The 16,931-nt window shown below is 40.6% G+C and overlaps 3 protein-coding genes across 14 annotated transcripts in view; 2 read left to right on the top strand and 1 right to left on the bottom strand.

The window, feature by feature from the left end:
• The window catches only part of LOC119899771 (zinc finger protein Aiolos-like), a 30,625-nt gene extending 27,149 nt beyond the window's left edge, over nucleotides 1-3,476 (bottom strand). For 4 of the 12 annotated variants that reach the window (XM_038714488.1, XM_038714480.1, XM_038714490.1 and 1 more), the window contains exons 1-2: nucleotides 3,134-3,476; nucleotides 1,700-1,834 (exon numbers count right to left, since the gene is read on the bottom strand). The gene's annotated coding sequence lies outside the window, so the exon portion shown is untranslated. The remainder of the gene's footprint in view (nucleotides 1-1,699; nucleotides 1,835-3,133) is intronic. The other 8 variants (XM_038714492.1, XM_038714483.1, XM_038714487.1 and 5 more) reach the window with 4 other exon arrangements.
• On the top strand, nucleotides 2,505-11,710 carry LOC119899773 (SWI/SNF-related matrix-associated actin-dependent regulator of chromatin subfamily E member 1-like). The gene is given in 12 exon segments (XM_038714496.1): nucleotides 2,505-2,795; nucleotides 3,529-3,585; nucleotides 3,895-3,938; nucleotides 4,256-4,360; nucleotides 5,203-5,283; nucleotides 5,586-5,717; nucleotides 5,943-6,114; nucleotides 9,287-9,459; nucleotides 9,568-9,669; nucleotides 10,147-10,308; nucleotides 10,311-10,410; nucleotides 10,506-11,710. Coding segments are annotated over 11 exon segments (1,281 nt in total). The 5' UTR covers nucleotides 2,505-2,795; nucleotides 3,529-3,578; the 3' UTR covers nucleotides 10,709-11,710.
• Nucleotides 11,711-13,037: 1,327 nt separating this feature from the next.
• On the top strand, nucleotides 13,038-16,730 carry ccr7 (chemokine (C-C motif) receptor 7). The gene is made up of 3 exons (XM_038714524.1): nucleotides 13,038-13,162; nucleotides 14,830-14,879; nucleotides 15,146-16,730. Exons 1-3 carry the CDS (start codon nucleotides 13,147-13,149, stop codon nucleotides 16,211-16,213), a joined length of 1,134 nt encoding a protein of 377 aa, XP_038570452.1. The 5' UTR covers nucleotides 13,038-13,146; the 3' UTR covers nucleotides 16,214-16,730.
• Nucleotides 16,731-16,931: the final 201 nt, after the last annotated feature.

The following is a 16,931-nucleotide window of genomic DNA, read 5'->3' on the forward strand; positions in this document are numbered from 1 at the left end:
CAGGGCCGTTATACTCAAACACTGAAGTGATCAAAGAATATATAGAGTTTCAATTAAATGATCAGTTACATTGTAAATGTTTATGTACACATCAATTAAAACACTTTAGGAACTACAATGTTGTTGGTGTTGCTGTTATTATTAGCAACCGTAGTAATAGTAGCAGTAGCATTGGACATTTTAGCAATGCTGATATGCAGAGTAATTAACTAATTAATTAAGAGGTACCGGAGAAAGTTAGATGCATGTAAGTTGGTGTGTGTGTGTGTGTGTGTAAGGATATAGGGAAAAGAGAGAGAGAGAGGAAAGGGAGAAGAAAAATAAACAGAGAATGAGTAAATAAACAGAGTTGGGGGTCTCCAAGGGGACGAAGAAGAGTGGAGGTAGAGCCGAAACAGGTCAGGACAGCGTTTCATTTGTTTATCCTCTTCTAATTTATTTGCACTTTCTTTTGTGTTGTTGGCCAATAAGTCAAAAGAAGTGCCATAAGTTGAACATTGGTGACAGGCTTTTCTCTCTATTAAAAATGCATTTACTATTAATATTTGGTTGCCTACATCACACACCACTTCATATAATGTTTATTTTAGTTCAGAGTTTTAAAGGCTCATTTATATAAAACCTTCTGTTACATTTGCTATTTTGGTTAAGTGTTAGATAAGCTGTAGACTTATCAAAGTTTTTTGGTCACCAAATCTTCTGAATTTCTACATTAGAGATCCTCATGAAAAATGTTGGTTCATGTAATGTTTTTATGTTACAATATTATAGAAGAGTACGTTGTTACTAGACTTTTAAACTATCAAATATTGGTCAGGCTCTAGTAGTGGTAGCTGTAGCAATGGTAGCAGCAGCGTTATCAGAGGAAGCAATGATACCTGACTTCTAAATGCTTACAAGTGATTTGTTGGCTATGTGAAGTACAGTCCAACTTGGAGCTCCAAATTAGCTAAAAGTACCTAAAGCAGCTCCAGCTCTGCGCCCAACTCAAACAGGCCACAGACCTTTGAATAAAAGGTTGTAAGTGCTTGACTACACAATAACCTGTGTTCCATGCACTGCACATCACAATTTACGATGACCGACATTTGTGAGAATACCTCAGATCTCATCAGTCTACCTGTTTCTTTCATCAAATGAGGTAAAGAGGTAAAATTAAGAGGCAGAAAATGAAACATTTACAGTGGATATTTACAGTCTGCGAATATGTTTATGAATATGAAACCAACCACATCAGCAGGACGATGTCATTTGCACAGTTTATACATACATGTTGCTGAGTCTTGGTGCTTTGAAATCGAGTACTGTACGCCGCCTATCGTGAATGCTGGTTAGACAGACAGGTTAATGATAATACTCAAGGCCAGGGCCAGGTCCAGGTCCAGGGAATACCTCTGGGATGATACATCATAATAATCTGACTACAGCAGCTTCTAAAAATACCTCCACCATCCACCACTAGAGTAAACTTTCAAGTCTGCTTAGTTCCACTGCCTGAGTCTATTTTGGAGAGCTCTACAGGCTTAATAAGAACTGGGTCTGAATCTGCATTAAAGGAACAGCTTTACGGGTTTCCGTCTGGTTGATTCAAAATGTCACAGGCCCTGTTCTGCCCCTGGGCATGCATGGGAGGCCCTGTGTGAGTGTCTGTGTTAAGCCTGCACAGTAGCTTACAGGAGGCATGTGACCTCCACCCTACCTTCAGATGTACTCCATCACAGGTGTCCGACGCCCTGCCCTGTGCGTGCATGTGTGTGTGGAATCTGCAGCCCGTCCCATCCATACAGCTTTCTGGCCATGGCCTGGTGAACGAAAAGAAGATGAAGCACCACACCTGCAGGCAAGATCACAACAGTGTCTACATGCATATTATACAGGATGCAGGTCAAGCAGAAATAAAATAAGCTCTCAAGTGTGCAGTGTAAACAGACAGAACTGGGGTCACAATGAACACAATCAATTAACAAATCCAAAACAAGTACTATTCAGGTTGAATGGGCAGAGATGTAGGCTAAATCCTACAGGCTTTGGATTGTTATCTTTAGGGAACACACTATTACAACTATTGACCTGGGCAGCTCTCAGACAATGTGAACAAGAATGCAAAGTATTTCAGTTCTCACAACAAGGGAGCAGCAGAATAGGGCAACCTTGATTTTCTCAAAAGCTTAGTAGCCTGTGAAGCGTCCATAATGCAACTTGCGGTGTGGTGACATAATAAGTAATTCCACCTTTTAAAAAAATATTATAACCCGAGATTATTAACTTGTAGAAAACAATGGGTGTAAATTGTGGAGCATCTACACTGATATGGCACATTTTTGACATCAGGTTATGTATTTTACAGGCAGGGTAACAACTGTTAAGTCAGTTTCTTTTGCTTCGTGAGTAAACGAGCTAAATTTTTTTTTTTTTTTCTGAGAAGTCTTGACGATGCACATCAGCACCTTCAAGATAAAGCTATGTAGTTAAAACCCAATTTAGCTATTATGACACCTTTCTCTTTTCATGTGAATGGAAAGACTGTTCTTGGAGAGAAATATGTTTATGCCGTCATATCATTAAGTGAGAGCAGCAGCTGCAGTGACAGTTGAGGGCGATGAGCACCAGCGTCGAGGCAAGCTGTAATGAGGAGAGGGTGGGGGTGCAATTCTGGAAGATTCTGCAGGAATCTTCCGAGTGGACCCCATTTCAGTCGTTTATTGTGGGGACTGTTTCTGTGCTAGCTGGTTAGCCTTCCCAGGCAAAGCCACTACGCAACGTTACACACTGTGGCGGGGACTAACGGGTTTAGGGTGAGTGTTCTGGCCATCGCTTACCATGCTTGCATGTCATCATTAAAATCTACGGGAATTTGTATATGTCTAGCTGTGTTGCTTTTGACGTTGCATGCTAATACTACCTCTGTATCTCATTTAGGTAGCTAAGCTAGCCGTTAGCCTGCTGGTTATTCAGACCGTCTAACGTAAAGCTAACCACATAGCGGTGCTATGAAACATTTAAGTTACTGTAATAACATTATAATTACAGTTAAAGTCGCTCACGCTGACTACCGCTCTATTTATTGACGACGTCTGCTTCAGACTTGCTAACCTAGCTATGAAGAAAGAACACATTACTGTAGCTGCTTTACGTTAGCATGTAGCTTGCCAGCTAAGCTCCAGCTCCTTCATTGGATCCCGCAGAGATGTAGCGCTGAAAAGTCAGTTCTAGCGTCAACTACTTGAGCTATTTCACCTGTTATATAGTCACAGTTCCTATGCGTTTAATGCTACCAACACACACTGGCTGCCGGTGATACTATTTATTTTGCTAACATGCAATAGCTTGCGAAATATATCCAACAGTCTTTCCACACAGTGTTCATGTGCACATCGATGCTAGCCAGCGTTAGCCAGCCCTGTTTTCTGACATTCATCGTCGGTATCTCTTTGTTTTTTGTGGTATGTGTGAACCACCCTGTGAATACAGTCAACCTCATCAATATGATATAACATGACATCCTACTCTAAAATGTGTTTATTACAGAGCCAATGACTGGAATACACTGAAAACGTTACCTACTCCTCACTGCAAAGATGTCAAGTAAGGAACTGGGAGTGTTTCAGCTAATTGTGATACAAGTTCTCTGTAACGTTAGGTGATGATAACAAAATGCATAGCGGTACTCAAAGACATCAGACCTGCTGTTTCCATAAATCCACGTGAAGTGATAAAACTATAACACTGCAATAAAACGTATATTCATTTATTAAAAGATAATTCCAGCGATAGAGGTCTAGTGTGTTATGGAGGGTTTTATTTTACGTAGAAATAATTTTTAGTAACTGGCAAATAGTTGGGGTTAGTTAACTTAGAGGATTATTTCATTTGGACCTTTTTCTTTCATAACAGAGAGACCATCCTATGCCCCTCCTCCTCCCCCTGCCCCTGCAACTGTAAGTATTCCTAACTAAGTGTAGTACCAAATATCATCTGGGTATCCCAAGTTAAGATGATGTTGCTGTTAGGAGACTTTTTCTTTAGAACAGTTTATGCTTAATCAAAACATATTTTTCTAAGAAGTGCTGATACACTGCTTCTGAAAAGATTCACTTATAGCTCCAGCATGAATGCAATGGTTCTTATTTTGCATTTTCCCAGCATTTTTCATTGGTTCCTTTCATTTATTTTATTTTTTTTTGTCTTTGGGCTTTGCCCCTCCTTCTTTTATGTCATTTCTCATTCGTATTTCTGTCTCATTTGTTCCCATCAGCAAATGCCCAACACTACTGGGTTTGTGGGGTACAACCCATACAGCCACCTGGCCTACAACAACTACAGACTGGGAGGGAGCCAAAGCAGCAACAGTCGGGTAACGGTATGAATATTAACAGAGAAAATATGCTGACCAAAAACTCTGTAACCGTTCCCTTCCAGTTAAGTTTCACACCAAACAGTCAGCTGTCTTAGTCAAAGGAAGATACTGCGGAAGCCCCCCGCAAGCATCAATAGCATTGGAGCCTTTTGTTCAGAGAAAATGAGATTAGATGTATTTTAGCATTTCCACTGTTAAAAGAGCAGATGCGGGGGAATAGGCAGTTTGAGAAGCCTAACTCATTACATTACTGAGACTGAATCTGAAATGTGTGTCATTCCAAGCTCCCTCTTCTGCCTCCATCACAGTGCAGACTGGCTAAGAGTCCATCTGTGTGTATTCAAATACCACCTGCCTTTCAAAGTCTGCATTTCTGACAACCACGCTAAGTAACCCATGCCATCAGTGTTGCCATGGCATTACAGACTCGCTGCTCGGCATGGCTCTGGCTGCTGAGCAGTAATTTAGTCGCTGCATGCAAGCTGTGGTTGGCTGACTCTGATAATGGCATTATGGGCAAATCTCAGCTTAAGTGAGATTTTTGTATTTTTTTTTCACAGTCAGCTATTCCATTGTACTCTGTGGGGTTCCTAACTTGTGTATGGCCTCAAACTGACATTAATTAAATCAAGTTAATTGAAATGATAAGAAATTAAGTTGATGCATATTATATTTGATTCCAAGTCTCATTTTTTAAAAATAATTTAATGTCAAATTACATAATCGTGCACCTGCATGTAGTTTCACAAGCTGTACTCAGCCTAGCTTAGTGAGGGTGTTTAAATCGGTGCCTATCACTCAACAGCTACCATGCCTTAAGGTGACTCTTTTTGTTTGTTTACCAGAATTCTTCTGGAATAAATATCCCAAAGCCACCCAAACCACCGGATAAGCCATTGATGCCATATATGAGATATAGTCGTAAGGTAAGTACACAGTATGTAACTGCTGCCTTTTGCATCATGATGTTGTCCGCTGGAAGGCAGGGATGCTTTGCTTTAAGATATATAAGCTCAGAGTAAGATGTACTGTGTTTATGGAGGTAGGACAAATTAAGCCAGGATTTAGCTAGGACTGTCTACATCACATAGTGGGATTTATGAATTTGGAGATGGAGCTTTAAAGCACACGGCCTCCTCTGGTTTGTGACCTCTCTGCAAAGAGATAACCACTTATAGCCCCTCCAACCCAACCCAACCCCACACCCATGTCTGGTTCTCATCACCAGGTTTGGGATCAAGTAAAAGCCTCCAATCCTGATCTGAAGCTATGGGAAATTGGGAAGATAATCGGTGGCATGTGGAGGGACCTCACTGATGAGGAGAAACAGGATTATTTGAATGACTACGAAGCAGAGAAGGTTGGTTGTTTTACAAGGGGTGTTGATGGTTTTTTTTTACTGATGGGTGACCAGTAGATGTGTGTCTCCAACAGTTGTGGTCCCTCCAGTCATGTCTTCCTTTCTAACAGTCCTGAGTAAACCTCTTTCTTTATCTTGACGTAGTTGGTTGAAACGAGGGTCCACATGTTGTGTCTGCTTGCCTTCTCTGTTTCCTCGTCATTCCTGTCATCTTTTCCATCATAGATTGAATATAATGAGAGCATGAAGGCCTATCACAACTCGCCAGCCTACTTGGCCTATGTCAATGCAAAAAGCCGGGCTGAGGCAGCTCTAGAAGAGGAGAGCCGCCAGAGGCAGTCCAGACTGGACAAGGGCGAGCCTTACATGAGTATTCAGCCAGCGGAGGATCCAGATGGTAAGGCCACTCAGCTAAATGCTTTGTCTCCCAAGGTTTAGAGCACTATGACAGGGCTGTAATTACTGGAACACGACCACACAGAGTTGCCAGTCTGCATACCCAGAGACTGTTATCTTTTCCCCTCCTTCTTCACTGCTACAACCATCCACACATTTTTGGTAATACTAACTTTCAAATGCCATTTCTGCATTGAAGCTGCAAAATGGAACAATATTTGTTTCTGTTTTGCACAACTGTTTACATTTTGTTGGTATTCTTGGCATTGGTTTGGACATAATTGCAAAATTTACATTCTTTTCTCTGTTGTTTTAAAGACTGATGCCACACACATGACACACAAGCCAGAAGAAGACGTTTGAGTTACACCCACCTCAAGGAAATGATGCTTGTCTGAGGTCTGGCTGGGTCGCAATAGAAGATGATGATGTACAGGAAAACTACAGATAAAAACCAATTGCTATTTAGAAACACCCAGACCCAAAAATGTCAGAGCTGGTATCTCAGAGGGTTATGTACTCAACAGACTGCACGTATGTCAACGATTAAGTAAGATTTAGCTCTCTTGGTGGCTACATGTTCAGAGATTGTGCTTTAGTAATAAGTACAGTCTTAAAGAAAGCTGCTGCCACCTGTTAAATGTAAATGGCCTGTATAGCACCTTTCTAGTCTTTTCGACCACTGCTTTTACCATTCACACACTGGTGGAACAGCCACCAGGGGCAATCCGAGGTTCAGTATCTTGCCCAAGCACACTTCTACATGCAGCCTGGAGGAGCCGAGGATTGAACCGCTGATCTTCCGCTTAACGGGCAACCCGCTCTATCTCCTGAGCCATAGTCACCCCTCTTCTGTTCTGTTCTTAACAGCATCAAAACAGCTCACAGAGATAAAGCGCCTGCTGCAGACAGAAAGTAAAGGATCTAAAATGCATTTGGGAGAAGTCTGTATGGTGGTTAAATGTAATTATAAATTCAACAGGCAGTGAGGAACTTTTGTCTCCCCCCTCTGGCAGTGAGAGTAATTACACAAACACTGTCGATGCGTGATGTATACCTACAGGTGAGCTCGCCTCAGGCTCCTGTTCAGAAATACGTACAAAAATAGAGACGTTTCCACAGTCCAAGGCAAAAATACATTATTTAGGCAGAGTAAATGTAATAGCTACAAATATTTTTACAACCTGTCCAAGAGCAGTAACATGAGACCATGTCAGCCCTCAGTACTCTCCAATGAGGAAAAGCTACACCAATGTTTATCCGTATTCGTCCTCGCAATCAGTCCCTTTCTTTTTTTTTTTTTTTTTACAGTAAAACACCCAAGTTTTTTCTTATCTGGAGCATCAGAAACCTTTCTTGGATGCTCCTTAGGTTTTTTCCACCATAGGCTCTGCCCTGCTCCTAGTTGCTGTAGCTACTCCATCGCTAGCTACGGTGTCTCCAGACCCATATAGGTCTCCAATGGACCTTTTTATTACACCCCCTCTGGCAAACCAATTAGTGCTAGTTGACGTAAAACACATGTGCACCAGTGCAGGAATGTAACCACAGACACCAGATTTAAAAACTCTGGTATATTGCGATTAACCTGCCGGTGATAGGCTTGATCAGCATTGTGTGAACTTCTTTGGCTAGGGCTTGAATGTAGCAGACACTCATTTATATGAGTGTCCTGCACTTCAGCTTTAAGCTTTATATTTGTTAAACATTTTTCACGGGTGCAATGTACTCGGGACAATATTCAGCATTCAGTAGGTGCCAGCGTTTGACTTAAAATATGTCACGCAACACATCCTGAAACAACATTAATCATGAAGAGGGTTAGTGTTGTGCTGATAGGTAAAGTTGCTTTTCCACATGTTAATCACACTGAATTCTACTAAATTTGAACATAAGTGAAGCTTAATTTTCTCACACACTACCTTCAGAGTGTCTCCCTCAACTGTTTCCTGTTGTGGTGTCGGACCACCTACGTGAGCACCTTTTGAAACTTTCAACATGGCAGTGCTCTCTGGAAAGTTTCAAATGTGCACACATGTCTGCACAGCAGCAAGTTCAGGTGATCACACTATGAGCTCTTGTAGCATCACGCAGAGGTTTAGCAAAGTTTTGCCACAACAAAGCCAAAAGGGAGTGGCACGTAGTGTTGAACTGGCAAATGGAAATATAAAATGGGAACCAACTGGTAAACTGCAGATTGAGAAAAGAATCGCTTCATTTCTAAAAGCTGTATTGTTAAATGTATTTGTTAATCCGGCTCTATATTTATCTTGTAAAAAAAAAAAATAAATAAATCCAGTATACAGATGGATTACTCATCCATTCTTTAAATGTCCAAACTAATTGCAATCAATTCATTGCTTAATAATAATGAACTTTGTAATAATTTGACACAATCACATGTCACATGTTTCTACACCAACACTTCACTTTTTCACTGCTGTCATTTACAGAACTTATGTTGAAAAGTAACACAAACATTATTTTTATTTGTCAAAAACTTATTGTTTGGATGCTGACCTGGATTGGTTCTTGAATTCTACTGAAAATCTCTTGAGTGACCTGAGGATAGCTGTATACCATCTATATACCATCTAAAGCCTGAGCAAAGGAGAATGGGACAGAATCCTCAAATAGAAATGCTCCAAAATGATGGTTTTCAAATTCTGGCAGATCCAAAGCTGAATGAAGCAAAAATAAATACATCCAATAAACATGATCCCCCTGGACTTAATGCTTTATCACCAGAGAGTGTGGAAAAAGTAACTAGGGATGATTATTGTCTTAAAACATTAGATAAACTGTGTTTGGATTTGACCTTCCTGCACCATTATCCTGTATTTAAAGGAGTGTACATTTAAGACAAAGAAGAACATTTGCTGACAAATGAAAATTGTTGATTACATTCTTGAAACTTCTGTCCACATATAGTGGGTTATAATTAACTGTTTGTCCCATTGCTTTGCTTAAGGATGTATTATGACATAATGGCCTATACTTAACTCTAACTCTGTATAAATATTGAGCAATATCCTCCTTATGTTTATAGTGTCTTGATTGTGTCATTTTGTGCCATAGTTTGCCGAAGATGGTGACTGTGAATCCCATCTCTGCTGCTTTTTCTGTGTGTTATATATATGTCATAACAACTCAGATGTTTTTCATGTCTTCAGATTACGACGACGGGTTTTCTATAAAGCACTCAGCTGCGTCTCGTTTCCAACGCAACCACCGCCTGATCAGCGAGATCCTTAGCGAGAGCGTAGTACCAGATGTGCGGTCAGTTGTTACCACGGCTCGCATGCAAGTCCTCAAACGCCAGGTCCAGTCTTTGATGGTGCACCAGGTATGATCAAGTTGTGGTCTTCTAATGTTCACATAATACTGACATTGAGCAGACAGCTTTGGTTTTTATGGGTTAATAACTGTGGTGCCTGTGTGTCTTGTGTCACAGAGAAAGTTGGAGGCAGAATTGCTTCAGATTGAAGACCGCCACCAGGACAAGAAAAGAAAATTCATCGAAGCCACAGAGTCGTTCACAAATGAGCTCAAAAGGGTACGGCATCTTTTACATGGAGCTCAGTCATTGCTTACTTGCACGCGAGCCTTATTTTTGCATGTTTAACTGTACAGTGTTCAGCTCTGGTTATGTGCCAGTCTACGTTTGCCTTACAGCCACCAGCTGCTGCTAACTCCATCCACATGTTCTGGCAATCATATAGCTGTCAGCGTTAACAATTTGTAGCCCCCATAACAAAAACTGTTGTTCTGAAATGGTGCACTGTCCACTGTTCTCAACAGGCGGCGCCATTTATCCTTTACAGAGCTTCTTACAGCATCCATTCACTTCAAGAATGAACATATGCTGATACATTGTTAAGTAGTTAAGAACAGAACAATCTGCTCATTCAGTTACATTATTTAGTTACATAAAGTAAATGTCACTTTGTGTCCAACATGCACATGCATGTTCACGAGTGCAGCGATTGTTTTCACCTTTCTACACTGAATGCTTCATTTCTGTACTTTTAAGTTGTGCTGTATGAAGGTGGAAGTGGACATGGAGAAGATTTCTGCAGAGATTGCTGCAGCAGAAGAAGCAGCGCGCAAACGGGTGGCAGAAAGAGAGAAGGATGCGGGAGACCGAGGTGCAAGAGAGGCCCCCACCTGTGTCTTAGCAGAAGAAGAAAAACATATATTTGTGCAACACATGGCAGCAAGTCCCAGCAAAACTCTCTCAGTGAAAGCAGCAACAAGGAAGGCGAGGATACAGAATCCAACACCACAGATACACCAGGTGAGCAACACTGGCCTTTATTTCTGGCTTTGGGACTGGATCTGGCTCTTTTTTTTTTTTTTTTTCTGGAAATTTTTTTTCTTTCTTTAAATCAGGGAAGCCAAAGGCCTCAGAGGTGCTTGAGGCTCATCCAGGCAGTGAGGAGGGGGCATCAGAGGACAAGGAGAGCGTGCCCGAGGGAGCCATGGAGGAGGGAACCAGCGACAGTAACACAGGCTCAGAGACCGCCTCTGCTCAGGCAGAAGATGCCCCGACTGAGCCATCAGAGGGCCCCAGCAAAGCAAGAGCAGCCCACTGAGTCCAGCACGACTGTCTGTGATGACTGGCTGTCATCACGTCTGGCCTGACATCATCCTCAGATAACATATATTGCACAGTATCATCTCAGATTGTCAAAGCGTATAAACAGTTCAGAGGGGCTCATTGTTTAACAAGCCTGAAGCAAAGCTGATGCTCTAGAGGAGTTTGTAAACACCACGGCTCACAGACATGCGCTGAATTCAAATAAATGACAAATGCAAAACACTTGAAGCCGACAAGCAATGGTCCTGTCTAAAACCAACGGCTTCTAAGTGCGCCACATAAGCCCATGTGAAAGCACTATATATAGGCCTCATTGCCATTTGGAAGAACCCATACAGGCCCTCCTTAGCACATATCGATACATATCTCTAGCACTATGTATGACAGAGCCCAGATGAAAAAAGCTGTCACATGAAACAAACATTGTTCAGTGTTATATTTAACGTTGTCCTTTTGTATTGTAGTGTCATTGTTGCTTTTTTTGTTATTTTTGCATGTATTTTTGCAATTTTTCAAAATAAGTTGGTACACTTGTGAAGAGTGGAGCTGGTTGACCAATATTTGTTTACTCTCTGTATCAGTATTACAGTGACGGTATTGTCTCAGGAGTTTGTAGTCATTAGTAGAAGTTATTTTTGTTATTTATTATCAGCATTTTTATTATACTTGTGTATTGGTTGTCTTGGGCCCGGCCCAGTTCAGTCCATATGTATATCACATGATCATCAATGCTGTACAATGCTCGACTACCAGTGTTCTCAAGTTTGCTAGCTGTCAATCAAATCAAAAGCAGTACGCTTAGAACATTTGTGTTATGATCAATATTGCAATTTTCAGCAGAAGACTTTTAAATGTACCGTAATTGTGCACACAGTGTAACGAGGTTTGCTTAAACATGGATTTTCATGTCGTAAAACAGCTTGAACAGTCATAAACATGCAGTCTTAAAATGAATTTCCTTTTGCATATTTATACCAATAAAATTTTCTACCCTAAACAACTTCTCACTTAAATTGTTTTCCAAAGTGTTATATTACTATCTTTTAGTATAAAACAAAATGTACATTTACAGTAAAAACATGCATCATTTAAAATGCATGAGATTGCTTTTAATAGTATACTACAGAACCTTCTTCTTTGATAACATCTCATTAATGTAAGGTGCATAAATGATCAAAAACAAGTACGCTGTATATCGTTGCTTTTATCACAAACATCCATTGCTGCATGTAGGGTGCTTGCATATAAAGCACATTTGTCCTTTGCACAGTACAGGTAAGGGAAGTGGGTAAGATGTGAGGGAATTGTTCTGATTTCCTGTTTTCAGTGAGTGCAAAAGTACCAATCCTCCTGAGGGTTCAGTTGCGCATGTAACATTAGAACAGAGCAGAATTAGTGTCTAAAGAAATGATTTAAACCTGACAAATAGGAGGTTTAGTGGGATGTTTTCTATGATTTCAGCCTGTCGTGAGAAGGTGTAATCATCAGATTTAGTAGTGCTTTACTTTAAATGTGAAAGATGTCCCACTGCAAGACAATCTGCCACTATGTTCCGTGCGGTTAGCACTGCCTCTAGTGAAAGCTAAAAAACCACAACCGCAGAGATACAGGTGTGCAGAAGCCTGTAGAGATCTTGTGAGTTAGTGGGTAAAAGTGTACTTTTGCAAAGCTTAATCTGCTGTCCATTACAACAGCTGTCTCACCAACATTAATATTTTACTAAATGTTGTATACTATGTGTTGACTTAATAATTCCTCTTGTGAGCAAAAAAATAACAGAACTGCATGTGAATGGGGGAATTTAAAAAAAGTGTCTGATTAACTGGGTTAATGCAGCACCTTTCGTGGAAACATGAGTTTGTGGTTAGTCGTGTTAGTTGGGCTAAAACTGATAAAACCCACACAACTCCACAAATAACAACAAAAAAAAATAGCTCTGTCTTAATACATGAGTTGTGTGTATGTTTTTATTTGGCTAAATTTTACTGAACTGTTTTGAACATTTTGAACATTTTGGTGATTAGTGATTAGATGATTAGTATGTTTATGACACTGACCCTAAACCCAGACAGATAATAAAGCGTATCTATATTATTTTTTATTGTCAAAGTGTCCTGATATATTATATTTAATTACATCTGATGATAGACGCCACTACAGTTTGGACTGATCTAATCTACATATTTCAATAGTAATAGTACATTGTAGTGACATTAATTGAAAAAATGCTATTTATTTGAAAAAAAAGTTTTATTGATATTTTTGTTGGACTGTGGTTTTCAGTTTTCTCACATGATTTGAGGGCTGAGGGGAAAAAAGTTTTTTTACGGGAGTGTTTGTTTCACTTCAGCAAGGGGAAACCACCATCAAACAGACACTCAACTCATCTGTGTTAAGTGGCTTTGTCTAAAGCGTGCTACTCTCACAGTCGACATGACTTCTGTCAGCGGTGAGTACGTTATCAGAGATTAACTATGATTCTTAAAAGGATGTTGTATGAGTTGTGGTGAATAAATGGATGTAAAAAAGCCATCGAAATAATCCAAGGAAGGTTAAAATCAAGGGCTGAACTGAAGAAGCCCCTTGGACGGAGGAGAAACGTCTTCAAGTATCTTCAGCCACATCTAATGGCCCTTGATTTTAACCTATCTCGGATAACTATGAGCTGAATGACTGAGAATCTTCACAGACATCGAATTGCTCATGTTTAAATGATTCAGAGTTAGCAATGTCAAAAGCAAATTTGATAAAAGTGTCAAAGATTTCAGATCAGATTTTGGGGCTGGATGGACTTTTCTGGTATCAAATGAATCAGTGACAGGTATTCTGTCTACCAGGGAGTGATGACAGCATGTAGCCTGTTCAGTAACCTACAACTAACGTGGTTGTGCATGTGTAAGATGACTGAAAGCGTTGTCAATGCCGCAACTGTTTCCCCCTCTTTAAAATCTGCTTTTTGAAGAGCAGATTGATTGAAAGCCACAACCTGGCAACACAGATTTTTTTGGGTGTTGATTTTACACATGTATGTGTAAATCAATTTTTTTTTTTTTTTTTTATTTCAACTTTATTAAACATTGACCATGCATAATATACATTAACTTCAAACTTCACTTGAAATCTGATGCATTACACAGAGATATAGTTAAACCGCAAATTTTCCATCCCCAGTCTCTAGGCAGATGAGCATTTAAACACAGTACACTACAGGCAACAAAATATTTCCTAAAAACAGTTAGAACTGTGCGTCTGTAGTCAATCGTTCGCCATCATTATTTGGGAGTAGCCCGAATTTTCTTCTTAATCTTACAGCGAAACAGAGATTAGAGACATTTTTCCTTTCAGACTGTGCACTGTTTTACTTTGATACTTTTATTAACGAAATCCCATCCCTTTTCTACCAACACACAAATAGAAGTTGTATTGATATCAGATTATCTGAATAACTGCAGTCTGTGCTGAAGTTTAACAAATAACCTTTAACAGTATGACAGTCAATGGCTGGGTACTTTATGACTACTATACTACCAAGTCCTTTTTTAAAATGACCTGGCTGCACATGGGGCAACTACCTTCTAACAATAAGCATTGGAAGGTCACCAGTAATCTGAAAAACATTCAACATATGCCTAGAAGGCTAGCTTTTAAAGGGGAACCCCACCACTTTTCCACATAAATGTCAGTTAACTAGTAATTCTTCTGTGGCTCTGTAGGAAATAACCCTAATAATGTCACTAGATTTTGTCAGTTTCAGCTTAGAGACTGCACATTTATAACAGAAAGGTTAAGTTACAAACTGGGGTTATGAAGTTTGAAAGACATGTACCAGGAAGACAGGGTCTAATATAAATATGCTATTGGTTGCGGTATGGGAAGTGTAGGGTGCAGCTTTTTTGGAGTTTTACGCACTAGGGTGTAAAATTCAGGATATTTCAGCTTCTTGCTTTTTCAGTTTTAACCCCTCTTTGGTTAATCTGTCTCTTGTGAGTTCTTTAACTTTGCAGAATTGTAGTACTAAATCACGGTACCTCTATCTGATCATTCTATTACTCTCATTACATGTGATGATTGTCTAAAATTGATTATTATTAATTATTATTATTATTTGTTTTTCAGATATCCTGAAGCTGCTGCCAGCTGGGCTGATATGGTCCATACAATTTAAGGTAAGAAAAACACAAGAAGTACAGCAGCTCTTACTATAAAGTTGAAAGATAACAGGATGTTACCACGCTTATAGCTATTTGTGTCCAGAAGTGCAAATGGCAGGTAACTGTCCCCTCACACGCACAACATCTTTCAAGGAAGTGGTTGGTAACCTTAAAGTACATAAATAAGTCAAACATGTCAGGTGCAGTGAAAAGCAGGTGGCATGCCTTACTTTACTTGTTACTTGCTTATAATTGATCATTAAATTCATCTTTGTACGCAGTCTTGCTTGTCTCTGCATGAAGACAATTCAACCGCCATGCCCAACTACACGGATTATAACTATAGTCTGGATTACGACGACATTCCTCAGCTCTGTGTGAAAGATTCCAACCGCCATTTCCGCCTCTGGTTCATGCCGACCTTCTACTCCATCATCTGCCTCTTGGGGCTCGCAGGGAACATACTGGTCATCCTCACCTTCTTCTACTTCAAGCGTCTCAAGACCATGACGGATGTGTACCTGCTCAACCTGTCCTTTGCCGATCTGCTCTTTGCTCTTTCGCTCCCCTTCTGGGCTGCCAACTCCACGGCAGAGTGGGTGCTGGGCCTGGCGTTGTGCAAAGCAATGCACACTATTTATAAGGTCAGCTTCTACAGCAGCATGTTCCTTCTCTCTTTCATTAGTGTGGACCGCTACTTCGCCATCGCCAAGGCCGTCTCCGCTCACCGCCACCGCTCCCAAGCAATGTTTCTCAGCAAGGTGTCATCAGCTCTCATCTGGGTGATGGCACTGATGTTCTCCATACCAGAAATGAGCTACACCACTATCAATAACAACACCTGCACCCCTTACTCCAGCACTTCTGACCCGCTCCGCGTCAGAGTCCAGGCGAGCCAGATTGTTTTGGCGTTTGCCCTCCCGCTCCTGGTCATGAGCTTCTGTTACAGCAGCATTGTCCAGACCCTGTGCCAGGCTCGTAACTTTGAACGCAATAAAGCAATCAAGGTGATTCTGGCTGTGGTAGCTGTCTTCCTGGTCTGCCAAGTCCCTTATAACCTGGTCCTATTTTGGACCACAGTTCTCGCTGCTAAAGGAGGAACCGAAAACTGCAACTATGAGAACCTTCTCCTTTATGCCACCGATGTCACCCAGTGTGTGGCCTTCCTGAGGTGCTGCCTGAACCCCTTCGTCTATGCCTTTATCGGTGTCAAGTTTCGTCATGACCTCCTGAAGCTGCTGAAGGACTTGGGTTGCATGAGCCAGGAGAGGTTCTTCAGGTACACCTGCGGCAGGAGGAGGAGCTCAGCGGCCAACGACACCGAGACCACCACCACATTCTCTCCTTAAAGCTGCTTCAGGATGGACAACAGCCTATTCACACCCGCAGACCACACAGTGGACTGTTGAACATTAGTGTCTGAAAATCAAAAATATATTTTACATGTACATATCAGAAGTAATCATATACATTTACATGCATTCGGGTGGTGATGGCGCAATGGATAAGACTATGCCTTTGGTGGGAGAGACCCGCGTTCAATCCCCCACTATGACCCACCCACCCGCCAATGTGGCCTTGAGCAAGACTCTTAACCCCTTGTTGCTCCAGAGGCATGCGACCTCTGACATATATAGCAATTGTAAGTCGCTTTGGATAAAAGCGTCAGCTAAAATGAAATTTTTTTACAGTTTTTGTCTCTTTGTTCATGTTTATTCTCTCCAGTACAGAAGGCTTTGTTTTTGTTTTTTGATTTTGCTGCAGTGTACAGTATTTCATGAAATTAACAGTGTTTTTTACAGTGCTGTCACTCAACCATTTGAAAAGCAAGAAATCATATACATTAAACTATCTGTACAAACCACATCTTTAAACCGTTTTATTTTCTTTTTTTTCTGTATTGTAAGACATTTGCAATTTTGTAAGATAATTAAATACGACTAAATTCACTGAAACAATAATTCAGTTGTCCTAATTACTACATTAGCATTAAGACAACAGAATGAATGTGGATTAAAAACATTTGAACACATTAAACTTAAAGTAGCAATAGAAAAACAAATAATA

This window comes from Micropterus salmoides, unplaced genomic scaffold (assembly GCF_014851395.1).
Source record: "Micropterus salmoides isolate LMB-PRFRI ecotype aquatic unplaced genomic scaffold, ASM1485139v1 Ms_hic_scaffold_12, whole genome shotgun sequence".
Taxonomy (NCBI): domain Eukaryota; kingdom Metazoa; phylum Chordata; class Actinopteri; order Centrarchiformes; family Centrarchidae; genus Micropterus; species Micropterus salmoides.